At 41.9% G+C, this 12,365-nt stretch overlaps 2 protein-coding genes across 3 annotated transcripts in view; both read right to left on the bottom strand.

Annotated features, from left to right (window-relative positions):
• Positions 1-1,893: 1,893 nt before the first annotated feature.
• Positions 1,894-8,712, bottom strand: si:dkey-16l2.17 (serine protease 27). Of its 2 annotated transcripts, XM_047161553.2 has the most exons (8): positions 8,282-8,712; positions 8,094-8,140; positions 7,483-7,621; positions 7,328-7,360; positions 7,006-7,171; positions 5,242-5,513; positions 4,113-4,279; positions 1,894-2,574 (listed from the first exon to the last, which is right to left on the bottom strand). In XM_047161553.2, exons 3-8 carry the CDS (start codon positions 7,526-7,528, stop codon positions 2,326-2,328), a joined length of 933 nt encoding a protein of 310 aa, XP_047017509.1. In that variant the 5' UTR covers positions 7,529-7,621; positions 8,094-8,140; positions 8,282-8,712; the 3' UTR covers positions 1,894-2,325. The 2 variants fall into 2 exon arrangements, with proteins under 2 accessions (XP_047017509.1, XP_017350956.2); XM_017495467.3 differs by lacking the exon at positions 7,483-7,621 and having other exon boundaries at positions 8,282-8,709.
• A 432-nt stretch (positions 8,713-9,144) lies between these two features.
• kat8 (K(lysine) acetyltransferase 8) overlaps positions 9,145-12,365 on the bottom strand; it is a 6,449-nt gene continuing 3,228 nt past the window's right edge. Inside the window, exons 6-11 of the mRNA XM_017495326.3 lie at positions 11,825-11,914; positions 10,364-10,504; positions 10,174-10,267; positions 9,829-9,979; positions 9,559-9,713; positions 9,145-9,350 (exon numbers count right to left, since the gene is read on the bottom strand). Coding sequence (XP_017350815.1) covers positions 9,286-9,350; positions 9,559-9,713; positions 9,829-9,979; positions 10,174-10,267; positions 10,364-10,504; positions 11,825-11,914 — 696 coding nt within the window. The 3' untranslated portion in view covers positions 9,145-9,285. The remainder of the gene's footprint in view (positions 9,351-9,558; positions 9,714-9,828; positions 9,980-10,173; positions 10,268-10,363; positions 10,505-11,824; positions 11,915-12,365) is intronic.

The raw sequence follows: 12,365 nt of genomic DNA on the forward strand, positions 1-12,365 counted from the left end.
ACCTGGCCCTGTGCACCAGCAGCATCATTACGGGTCATTCGTTAGTTGAAGGAGTGAGCTGACAGCTCCACTAACAGCAAACAACATTTTCATACTTTATGACGCTGCATTTCCAGTCCAAACCCATCAGCCGTGTGATTGACATCATCTCCCAAACGGTGGAGTCCTGTCCTGCACTGTTCCCCAAAGGAACGTCACACAGAAGATCATCTCAGGAAAGTGGCGTGCGCTTTGGCGCTGCGGATGATTTCCCGAACTGTTAGAATCACCGTGCGGCAGTTTATAGATGCACACAGGAAGTCTTGGCCTTCAGGTCGTTCGCTCCTCTGCACCGTTTCACTGTGGTGTGCAATCAGCTGAAGGTTTTCTACACTTCCTTCTCTAAAGGTGCTGCTGATGCTGAAGTGACAGATGCATCAGCGCGGTTTGAGAGGGATGAGGATTGTAGATTTGTGGACAAATTGACAGGTTGTGTGACTTGTGCTCTGTGTGTCGTACTGCATTAACAGTTTGCATTTCAAGTCTCCTCAGATATCAGCAGCTGGAGTGGAGGAGACTCGGGAACATCTGTGCATCACAGATGAGCAGAATCGACCCGGCCGGAACAGTCACGCTCCTGGAAGTGACGAATGATCCTCACATCCCACAGCTGAGGATCAGGACAAGAAAAAGAGGCTTGGATTTCACGTCGTCCTGAGAACGAACAGGCGCGGGATCAGACGTGGTGTTAGGATATGCAGGACTTTTTCCCTAAACGTTCTCCCGTGGTTTTGAGTTCACAGTTTTGGGTGGATTTTATTTGTAGTTACTGATTATTGAATGGTTTATTTAACAGCAATCACTGGATTTACAGCGTTAATCACATTCTTTAAGGTTAGAACTCATCTGAGACGTGCAGTTCTGCTTCCCGATTTGTCTTTTTTCCACAAATCTCAGCGTCCCAACAAGTGGAAGAAGATGCGGAGCAGAAAAAGAACCAATCAAACAAAACAAAACGATCATAAATAACCTCGTAACCGTCTGAAACAAAGAACTAAACACAAGTACGAAACAAAAATAAAAACAACTCCGATGGTTTAAAAACTTACAAAATAATAATAATAATAATAATAATAATAATACTACACTAAAACAGTTCTGCTTTAAAACTGATCTCTTCTCTCTTTTCTGCTTACAGTTATGATCACATCACAGTCTTTCAACAGGATTGATAAACTCATGTACAAATCTATTTCAAACTTTTACTGTATCTTTAGGTTTTATTTTACACATTTTGAAATCACTTTCTACAGATAGGAATGACTTCACGTCTATTTGTGAATGTTTATTAAGTGTGTATATATTTACTGACTCTTACACGTGTGTGTGTGTGTGTGTGTGTGTGTGTGTGTGTGTGTGTGAGAAAGGTATTGATACTGTGTTAACTTCACTTTGACTTTTATTTACTGCATGGCAGTGAGGGGTTGTCTTTTTTTCCCCCCTTCTTTTATTCAGTTTCATCATTTAGTAACGCCCACAAAATTCCATAAAATGTAAAGTGCACAGACAGCTGGGAGCATGAAATGAACGATCAGGCTAAAGAGTGAAAAACAGAAGTGGAAGTTATTTTGACTCACTTCTATGGCAACAAAAATATTATTATTAATCATAATAATCATAATAATAATAATAATAATAATAATAGCACTAAATCTTCCGTCAGATGAGAGTGAAGAGAACTGATCATATTGATTATTTCTTATCCATGTGAAGACAGTTGGAAAAGAAAATGAACGCTGGATAAGAAACAGACTCTATTTACATTTTTCCTGGACAATAAACTTCTGAAATGAATAAGGTGAACTGCTCCAGTAAGTAAATTACCAACAAACAAAACATCAGACGAGTCTGATGTAAGACACACTTCATTATATTTCAGCAAATATATCTCATTAAACAAACAATCTGGTGCTTCAAAATATCAGTTCTAACTTTATAAAATGAAGCAGTGATAAAGACTTATTTACGGTTTAAAAAAATGAATAATACAGTTTTAATTGATAAAAATAAATAATTGGGTTGAGCCATTACACTATTTAGCTGTTTACCTGTAATCGTCATATGATGCTGACTAATTAATTAAATACACCCGATCAGCTGTTTATCACCAAACCTTATTGAACACTTGACTGTTGATTTGTTTCCCGCTTTAGCATCACTGTGTGTATTTATGATGACCGTTAGATACATGACGTGTTCAGCGTGGCTCCAGACTGCGAGATAGAGTAATTCACCGTCTCCATGCTGCAGGTCAGTATTACAGCGTGGCTATCCTGAACACGGTCACTACCTACCTAACATCACTGCTACGAGAGCTACACTGAGCACCACGAGGCTGTGAGCTGCACAATTACAGGCGTGATCCAGCAGCTGGGCGTCCTGCACCGTGGAGCGTATGAGGCCCACGAAGCTCGACACTCTGGCGTACACGCCGGGTCGGTTCTTCTGAGCGCATCCCAGTCCAAAACTCACAACGCCCGCCTGGATCCACGTGCCGTTCCCGGTGGAACAGACGAGCGGTCCGCCGGAGTCCCCCTGAGAGAGGAAACATCCTCAATTTAAAAACACTGACACGAAGATCCGAGTGGTAATGTACACTTTAAGTATATCAGGTGCTAAAGGTGCCACCTGTTCAAAAGTGTCTCCACACCTGGAACAATGTGAGTTCAGTCTTTTAGGACTACGTATTAATTCCCATAAACTCGGCCAAATTCTCTAACAGACTGTGTGATAATATATTTCCAAATGCAGGGCTGTGAAAAAGTAGTGATTTCTTCTGAGTAAACAGAGTAAACACACAATACGGGTTTTAAATGATCATGTTATTTATTGAAGCAAAAAAGTTCTCCAAAACCAGCTGGGCCTTTGTGAAAATGTATTTGCCCCCGTAGTTACTAATTCCCCACATCTTTGACACTGCATTGATAATGGGGTTCAGCTGGACGAGACACAACCAGATCTGATTACTGCAAACCCTGATCAATCACATCTACACTTACATAGAACTTTCTCAGCAGCATGGAGTTGCTTAAAAGATCTTACCCAGTAACACACTACGGCAAAGCTGAAAGAAACTCCAGAAATGATGAGGAAGAAAATGATTGAAGTACATCAGTCTGGTGAAGGGTTACAAAGCTATTTCAAAGACTCTGGGACTCCAAAGAACCACAGTGAGAGCCGTTATCTCCAAATAGAGAAATTCAGCACAGTAGTGAACCTTCCCAGAAGTGTCCGACCTTCCAAACTTCCTCCAAGAGCACAGCGACATCTCATCCAGGAAGTCACAGAAGAGCCAAGGACATCATCAAAGGACCTACAGGCCTCTCCTGCATCAATAAAGGTCACTGTTCATGACTCCACTATCAGAAAGACACTGGGGGAACACGGCTCCATGGAAGAGTGGTGAGGTGAAAACCACTGCTGACCCAGAACAACATTAAGACTCGTCTGAATTTCACCAAAACACACCTTGATGATCCTCAAACCTTTTGGGAGAATGTTCTGTGGACTGATGAGTGGAAAGTGGAACTGTTTGGAAGACAGGAGTCCCATTACATCTGTTTTAAACCAAACACCGAATTCCACAAAAAGAACATCATACCTACTGTCAAGCATGGTGGAGGCAGTGTGATGGTGTGGGGATGCTTTACTGCTTCAAGGTCTGGGCAACTTGCAGTAATTGAGGGAAACATGAATTCTGCTCTCTACCAGAAAATCCTAAAGGAGAATGTCCGGTCTTCAGTCCGTAAGTTGAAACTCAAGCTAAATTAAAGTTTTGGAGCGGCCTACTCAAAGGCCTGACTTGAACCAATTGGCAGGACCTTAAACGGACAGTTCATGCTCGAAAACCCTTAGATGTGGCTGAACTAAAGCAGTTCTTCAAAGAAGAGTGGGCCAGAATTCCACCATAGCGCTGTGAAAGACTGATCTCCAGCTATCTGAAGAGTTTGGTTGCAGTTATTGCTGATAAAGGTGGCACAAACAGATTTTAAGTTTAAGGGGGCAATTAGTTTTCACACAGGTGATTTCTGCCGTAGTGCAAGTGTTTAGAGGTGAGTGTTTGTGGTTACTACCTGACATGAGTCCTTGCCCCCCTCCTGGTATCCGGCACAGATCATGTCTGACAGGATGGACACCGTGTCCGTGTTAGACGCATCGATCTGGTACATGGAGTTACAGGAATCTTGGTCAATAATGGGCACTCCGACTTCCCGTAGCGTCCCGACTCCAGACAGCGAGACTGTAGAGGGAAGAACGGCATTGTACTGTCACACTGCACTAAAGCTGATCATTATTACACACACTTCACTTCAGGTTGAGTTAAAGAGTTTCAGTTACGTGATTTTCCTTTTATTTAATTAACTAACTTTTGTTAATGTTAGCAAAACTTGCTGCTGAGATAAACTTGAGTTGTCACATAACGTACAAGCTAGCTTTCATAGCCATGAGGCAGCATGATATGGAGGACCTACTGCACTTCTGCTATGTTGAAGATTGTTGAAGATACTTAATGAAGCAGGGATACAATAACACTGAAGCAGACACGCCCATATTCGCCCATATTCGCCCATATACGGTGTGATGTCACGTGAAACTTGTTCCTACTGGTTAATGAGAATAGCAAGAGAAAAAGCCCGGATTGCTTTCAATGGAATTCCACAAGAATTTAAAACCATGAAACGACAAAGTGCAGTAAAACAGCTGTGAGAGGGAAATAAGGACGGTAGAAAATCTCAGATTAATGAATGCATAATTCCACTCCATCATTGGTTTATTCCTGCATCTCAGTGGGATTTATGAGTGCTGGTAGAACATGGGAGCAGGCGAGATTAAAGTATCAAATCTTTTCTCAAACGTGTGTGTGTGTGTGTGTGTGTGTGTAATAATCCAGATTACTGATATTATTCGTGTTAACCCTGCAGAGGCCTTTCAGATCCAGTGTATTGGTGTTAAACACTTAAGCAGGTATTTAAATATCTCTAATCTATTCCATCTCAAAAGGTCTCATATGACCCAAAAACCCACACACCCCTCTGTGTTTTCAGTCACAGCTCGATGATGTCTCAGCTAACTGAGGCAACGAGTTCATGTAAACCGATAGCACTGTTTATTTATCTATCTGAGAGGCATCCTGCTGTGTCATGTCCTTCAGGTGAAGTGAACTTTGCGGTACCTGTTTGTTTGACCCTACTCTGCACTCACCTCCCTCCTGTGTGTCCCCCCAGCCTGTGACGTAGCACATGGTTCCAGCGTAGAACTGGAAGTCGGCGTTGGGCAGACACACGGGCTGGATCTGGTTTGTCCAGGTGAGCGGCGAGCTCAGCTCTACGAGTGCCACGTCTCTGCCCTTCTGAGGGGTCGAGTACCCGTGTGCTACCACCACCCTCTTCACTTCTCTCGATGTCTCAAACTGGTTAGCGCCGTTGAGCTGATAGCGACCCATGTAGAGACGGTATGAGGACACATCTGATGGGCTGTAGGAGAAAAAATTAATAGTGTTGTATTAAAAAGAACTGACACGGAATTGAAACAGTGTTGAGCGTCAGTCACGGTGTGACTAAGAGACTTGCTGTACAAGTCAGGACTGACTGAGGGACTAAATTCATGCTCGGGGTCAGGTGTGTTATCATCAGCCTACGAGGCAGACACACAGACAACCGTTCAGGATTCATGGTCACTGTATGGATGTATGGACATGGATCTGTCTCTGACACCGAGCACGAATGTTTACTCCATTGTACCGTTTTCCCCGGTTCATCACAAGGGTCACCCTTCAAAAAACTGAGTATCGTCTTTCCTCGCCTGTTAATAAAATGAGCTCCAATGCGCACCAACACAGGGTAGCTCCCTCGACTCCATCAAACCTCTGTGTTTCTGGTTTGTTTGTTTTGTATGTTATTTAGTTTTTGTTGTATGTTGTTAAGTCGCATGAACATTAGTCGAATCTAACTATGGTTGAACTATTGTGTTATAATCTGGAACTGTTGTCTTTAAAAACGGTTTTAAAAAAGTGTGTGTGTGTGTGTAATTAAAAGATAAAAGGGCTGGTATCTCAAGTGTTGTGTATTGAATTGTTGTCGTTTGATTGATTGGTGGTTAAATCTGTGCAGTCAAAGCAACAGTGTGCTTGTCATTCAAAGGTGACGGAAGTTTTTTCCTTTCTTTTATTCTTTTCTCCATGTTAGAAGACTTGCTGTAGATGAGTGAACAGCGAGGGAGAGGGAAATAATGCAAAGTATTGGTGCATTCGAGTAATTAGCAGCTAATAGTGTGTACATACTCTATTTTTGTAAACCTGAAGAATCACCCTACATAGAGTCAATACTAATAGTATTAATAGCATGTTTTGTTTAGGAAGATCCCACCAGTGTCATTGGTCAAGAGGTTAAACAGCGAGTTGCAAGCATACCCCATTAGCTTAACAGAGTTCCTGGTTGGAGAACTACATGTGCATCTTCTTAAATCATTACAGGACAAGAGCATACCTAATAATCTGTGTTCTCTCTCTCTCTCTCTCTCTCTCTCTCTCTCTCTCTGTCTCTCACTGTGGAGCTACACATGCTACTCCTGAGATACCAGCGATCCTGACCCCTTCTGCTCTCCGGACCTGCCCGATCCGTCCAGATGCCCTACTTCTGTTGGGAGTTCTCATCACCTGCTGCCGAGGATGGCTCCACATGGACAGCCTAAAGATCACCACGACATTACTGTGGATGGTTCCACTTAGGAACCATAAACATGGTTGTGGATGTTCTTCCTTGAATAATCTCAGGACTGCAATAGCTAAGAACAGTTTGCACACGAGTCTCCATCGTTGGACAGTTACTAACTTCAGTTCGATACGAGAGACCTTAAGTTAAAACTATAATAAATGATGCTCATACTCAAGTTCCTGTTAACACAATTAGCACTTTTAACACAGTCAGGGCAACTCAAGCAGCTACAGACCATTAAACAGAGGCTTACTCGGGAAAACAGTGTGCCGCGGACAGAACCCAGTCTCTCGAGATGACGGATCCTCCACAAACATGGCCGGCCTTTCCCATCTGGATGTCCACTTGCCACGGCCATGCCCCGTCTCGCGCCTCACTGCCTCCTACGATGCGAGTTACCACAAGAGGCCTTCCACATTCTGCAGATCAGTCAACACGTGGGTATCGGCTTTCAGACAGTCGATAGAGTCACGTGAAAATAAATCCTTTTCTCAGTTCTCAGAGAGCTCAGAGAGCTGAATGAGACAGAAACGCTAATCTACACTCAGTGGTGAGAGAAAAGAGGATAAAATTACCTTGAGCGTCACACGAAGGCATGAGCCACACACCTGTATGGTTAAGAGAACGACTGTGAGAACCAGAGCAACGCAATTTTATGTACAGATGTAGAAAATGAACAGATATGCGATCTTTTTTTATTAAGATATTATACATTTTAATTGGCTTATACCACAGTATTCAAGTAAACACAAGTTTTCTGTAGATTTTACTCCCATTGGTTCATGACTTTCAGGACACCATGTAGAGTACCACAGTATATATTTATCACCGGAACCGGGCCAAAAACTCGTTTTGCCATCCTTCCACTGCTGTACATACAACAGATATGGCAAAAAATTAAATAAACACATAAAAGTTTACATCCCTTACATTTTCTGAGGAAAAAACTAAATATATGTGTGTTTTTCCAAACAACACTACAATATATTACTAACAGGATCCAAAAGCTATTTGGAGAAAATAATAACAAAAAAGATTGTACAAGTTATTAGAGAATATTGTGATTGAGTATATATTATATATATATATATATATATATATATATATATATATATATATATATATATATATATAAGATCATTGTTGGATGGGGGTGAGTGTCAATAGGGCCATAAGACATTTTCTCTCAAATGTACTTACACTTCATAGTATTCATTCATACTGTTCAGTTAGTGTGTCGTTTAAAAGATAAGTAAATAAATAAATCAAACAAAAATAAAAAAAATAAATAATGAGAGCCCTGAAGATTCTACTTCACTTCCGGTGTGAGAAACAATTCACCTGAGGCGAGCACGGCGACGAGCACCTCCACCCCAAAACTCCTCATTCTGTGGGTAAAACACAGCGCGGTGTCAAGATATCGGTTTAAAACTACTTTAGATACTGCCCAGTTAAATCAGGATCGTGTAAATAAAAACATATTGCATTAATATCCGAGTTAAAACCCGCGAATGAAGCCATAATCTTACCTGGTGATGTGTAGCATGATGCTAATCCAGAGCGACCGTTAATTCCGCTGTTGATTTGAACGCACGCGACGAAAAATCTAAAAACCTTGCTCCTCACGCGCGTCTAAATTAAACATTCAAATTCCCCAGAGTTTGATTGGTCGATTTATTTTTTTATTTTTGTTGGTAAATTCGAGCTCATATTTTTTCATTCCTTCGCGCTAACATAATATCACTAAATCACAGGTAAATCCATCCAGGATGTAAACAGTAATACTGATTAAAGAAGAAGGTTAACTGCACGAGAAGGGAACAAACAGCCGCTATGTGGAGAACAGAGATTCCTGTATGGCACCTGGGTGGCTGCACCTGTTTGCAGCGTCCCAATCAGAATTCGCCACGTCACTCAGCTCCCAATGGCGCCATTGTTCTCCTGCAGCTCCTATAGCCCAGTTTGTATATATACACACACACACATCAAAGGAGCACTGTTAGGGAGAAAACCCCCAAAATACAGCAATATGATCCTAACTTCAGGGCGTCACACTTCCCGGACTTCAGTACTCCAATGGGAATTGGTCATTTTATTCACAGAAAAGATTTTCTTTTGTAATTAAACGTACGTTTTAACAATATTGTACAGCTCTGATATCATTTTAAACAGTTCGACAAATACGTTTCGATTTCATTTTATTTTTTGGATGATCACCCTCAGGCTGGACGCGTCACCTTACACCCACCTGGGCGATAGGTAACTCCATATGCTCACATGAATCATTCATGGGTTTGGATTTGTGCTGGACACTAAATCATAATTCATACTCGGCAGTGCAGTAAAAACCGATGCATACAAGACAAAATAAAGATACAGCACTAGCCATGTGTGTTTATTTATTTATTTATTTATTTATTTTTTTAAGAAAAAGCAATGTACAGTCTTACAGCGTCCCTCTTTACAAACTCTTTTCGGCACAGTGTGAGTTTATTTATCAGCGTCCGTCCGGTTCCACGTCCCCTCGTGTCCCTCATTTCTTGGAGAACTTGGCCTGCTTGTGTTTAGGTGGAGCCCATTTCAGACACAACGTGTCCACTGTGAAAAGAACAGAACAAATTAGGGCGAGGTCACTGCAGGACAGACATGTGGAGAAGAAACTGACCTCTAACACACCAAAACAACATCATTCTACCCCTTCTGTCCTGTTCGCCGTATGATGGGACACGGGTTAAAGAGGTGTCTTACAGTGAGCAGAAACCCTGGAAGCGATGGTGATGGAGTGAGCTGATGATGCTGCTCGTACCTGTGATGGGAGGTTTCTTGTACTGAGCGCTCTTCAGGTGTTCCTCCACCAATTTGGGTGTGACGCAGATGACGTGCTGACCCTTCCAGTACTTGACCATGTTGAGAGACTGCAGCGTGCTGATGATGTCACTCTGTGTGATGCTGGTCATTTGGCTGTGGATGGAACACACGCTTCCTGTGATTTTCCTGTGATCCTGTTTTAATGATCTTGTGTGGTGTGTAATGAATGCACGTGGAGTGCGTCATCACTCCGTTTCCACAGGTGTACCTGAGATCTTTAATGGACAACGTCCCTCTGAAGTCTCGCAGGATCTCCAGCAGAACCCACGACCAGTAGCTCCTGTAGCTCAGCTTCCCCAGATCGGACAGAGGCTTCTCTGGAGAACCCACGGTACTCTCTAACTTAGACAACTCGTAACCTGAAAGGAGAACACACAAACACACTTATTAATGACCGAAATGTCACTTTCACATTGGTAATGCAAAAGTTATGGCACCCAATGAGGTGGCAGAGAGTCCCTGCATGATGATATACAGTTAGCACACGACAGACGCGAAACATACAGAATGTAAATAATAAAAACAGATGAAACGGTCCGGGGCGGAGACTTACTGAACGCGATGAGAAATTTGCCGTATCCCCTGCGCTGGTACGGAGGAAGCGTGAGGATACACGCCACGTTATTCCCATCTGGAGACTCCTTCTCCTGGTTTTATTTTCATTAAAAACAGAAAGATGAAACTCACAAGCAACAGACCTGTCTCTCTTTCTCTCTCTCTATAAACTCAGAGTGTTTCCTGACCTTGGAGAAGTATCCGACGATGTGCGCCCCCTGTCTGTTCACCTCGGTGAGGATGTAGAAGATAAAGGGCTCCACGTCGAAGTAAAGCGTCTTGTGATCCAGGAACAGCTTAGCGAGCAGACACAGGTTCTGACAGTAGATCTACAACCAGTAGATCAGTGAAGATCAGAAAACTTCAAAACTACAGCTTTAGAGACTTAAAAAGAAAAGTCAAATGAAATGACGCTGCTGCTCAGATAAACTAATAAAAACATTTACTGCAGGTTTATTTCAAAGAATTCATGTTTAGGATTTAAGCCCGTCATTTACAGACTTTGTATTTACATCATTATTTGACATTTCCTCATTTTTAATGAGTTTATTAATGAAATAAATGTAAAATCCACTTTTCTTTTTTCATCACATTTATTTCTCTTTTTAAAAACGCTTTATGTTCTGTATTGTAATCACTTTTTTGTGTGTAAGATCCAGTTACGATGTTTATTTATTTACTTGATGTTTGCAGGAGCTGCATCTGTGAAAGACTCAGGGCTACGTAATTGAATCATTTTTAATATATACAAATATAAATAATTTTATTTTAATTTCTTTATATTTATTATTTCTCCTAGTTGGTAGCAACCAGCCAACAATATAGTTTTCCATACATTTCTATTTAAATATTTATTCGCAAACATGAAATTAATGTTTATTTTAATATCTTTAAATCATTTAAATAATTATTTAAAACGTGCCTCAGTAACCGTACAAACGTTTAGAAAAACATTTGAGTTTCTTCTTTTTTTCTTGGTTTACAGAACCGACAACCATGCATTTGGGGTTCTGTATGACCCGTACGTTTCTGTAGGGGGTTAAAGCGTCTGTACGTCCCTGTAGGGGGTTAAAGCGTCTGTACGTCCCTGTAGGGGGTTAAAGCGTCTGTACGTCCCTGTAGGGGGTTAAAGCGTCTGTACGTCCCTGTAGGGGGTTAAAGCGTCTGTACGTCCCTGTAGGGGGTTAAAGCGTCTGTACGTCCCTGTAGGGGGTTAAAGCGTCTGTACGTCCCTGTAGGGGGTTAAAGCGTCTGTACGTCCCTGTAGGGGGTTAAAGCGTCTGTACGTCCCTGTAGGGGGTTAAAGCGTCTGTACGTCCCTGTAGGGGGTTAAAGCGTCTGTACGTCCCTGTAGGGGGTTAAAGCGTCTGTACGTCCCTGTAGGGGGTTAAAGCGTCTGTACGTCCCTGTAGGGGGTTAAAGCGTCTGTACGTCCCTGTAGGGGGTTAAAGCGTCTGTACGTTCCTGTAGGGGGTTAAAGCGTCTGTACGTTCCTGTAGGGGGTTAAAGCGTCTGTACGTTCCTGTAGGGGGTTAAAGCGTCTGTACGTTCCTGTAGGGGGTTAAAGCGTCTGTACGTCCCTGTAGGGGGTTAAAGCCGAGTCTAAAGCAGAGTTTAAAGCCAGTGTTAATGCAGAGGATTACACTGACCTTATGGTCCCGTCCGTCCACCTCATACACCGAGATGTTCCCCCTGCGGTAAATCTCCTTCCCTGGAGGCTGCCTCCACTGACACTGAGTCTGAGAAGCAGCGAGGGACAAAAACACGTTAAGAATAAGAAAAGTTACGATAAACCGATCAACAAAACAACAATGATGAACATTAGACTACAACTATCCAAGTAAATAAATAAACAAACAAATGTTACTGAAATGGTGAATAATCATTATAGTACTCGTTTTCCTAAATAAGTAAATAAATCGTTATTATGAAAGACAATAAGATCCTTAGATTACTTAAACATAAATAAGAGTTGAATAAATGTTAGCTTTTTGAAAACTGAAGTAAGTTATTTTTGGAATAGAGAATAATTGTTAGGTTATTCAAAAAGGAATAAATAAATAAAATGTAATCAGAAAAATAACGAGCGGATTAATCGATTATCTGAAAACTATTGGTCTGTTGCAGCTTTTAACCAGAAGAATGCCGATGTACGAGTCTGCCGCAGATCCACAACACCCCCCTGTGGGG

The sequence above is a fragment of the Ictalurus punctatus genome, chromosome 2, assembly GCF_001660625.3.
Source record: "Ictalurus punctatus breed USDA103 chromosome 2, Coco_2.0, whole genome shotgun sequence".
NCBI classification, from domain to species: Eukaryota; Metazoa; Chordata; class Actinopteri; order Siluriformes; family Ictaluridae; genus Ictalurus; species Ictalurus punctatus.

What these genes read in the sequence shown, in the direction of transcription:
- si:dkey-16l2.17 (XM_017495467.3), bottom strand. An exon ending in CGTCGCCGTGCTCGCCTCAG is followed by an intron (nt 7,361 to 8,093) that starts GTGAATTGTTTC and finishes TTAACCATACAG; the next exon opens with GTGTGTGGCTCATGCCTTCG. An exon ending in GGGGCAAGGACTCATGTCAG is followed by an intron (nt 2,575 to 4,112) that starts GTAGTAACCACA and finishes TTCCTCTCTCAG; the next exon opens with GGGGACTCCGGCGGACCGCT.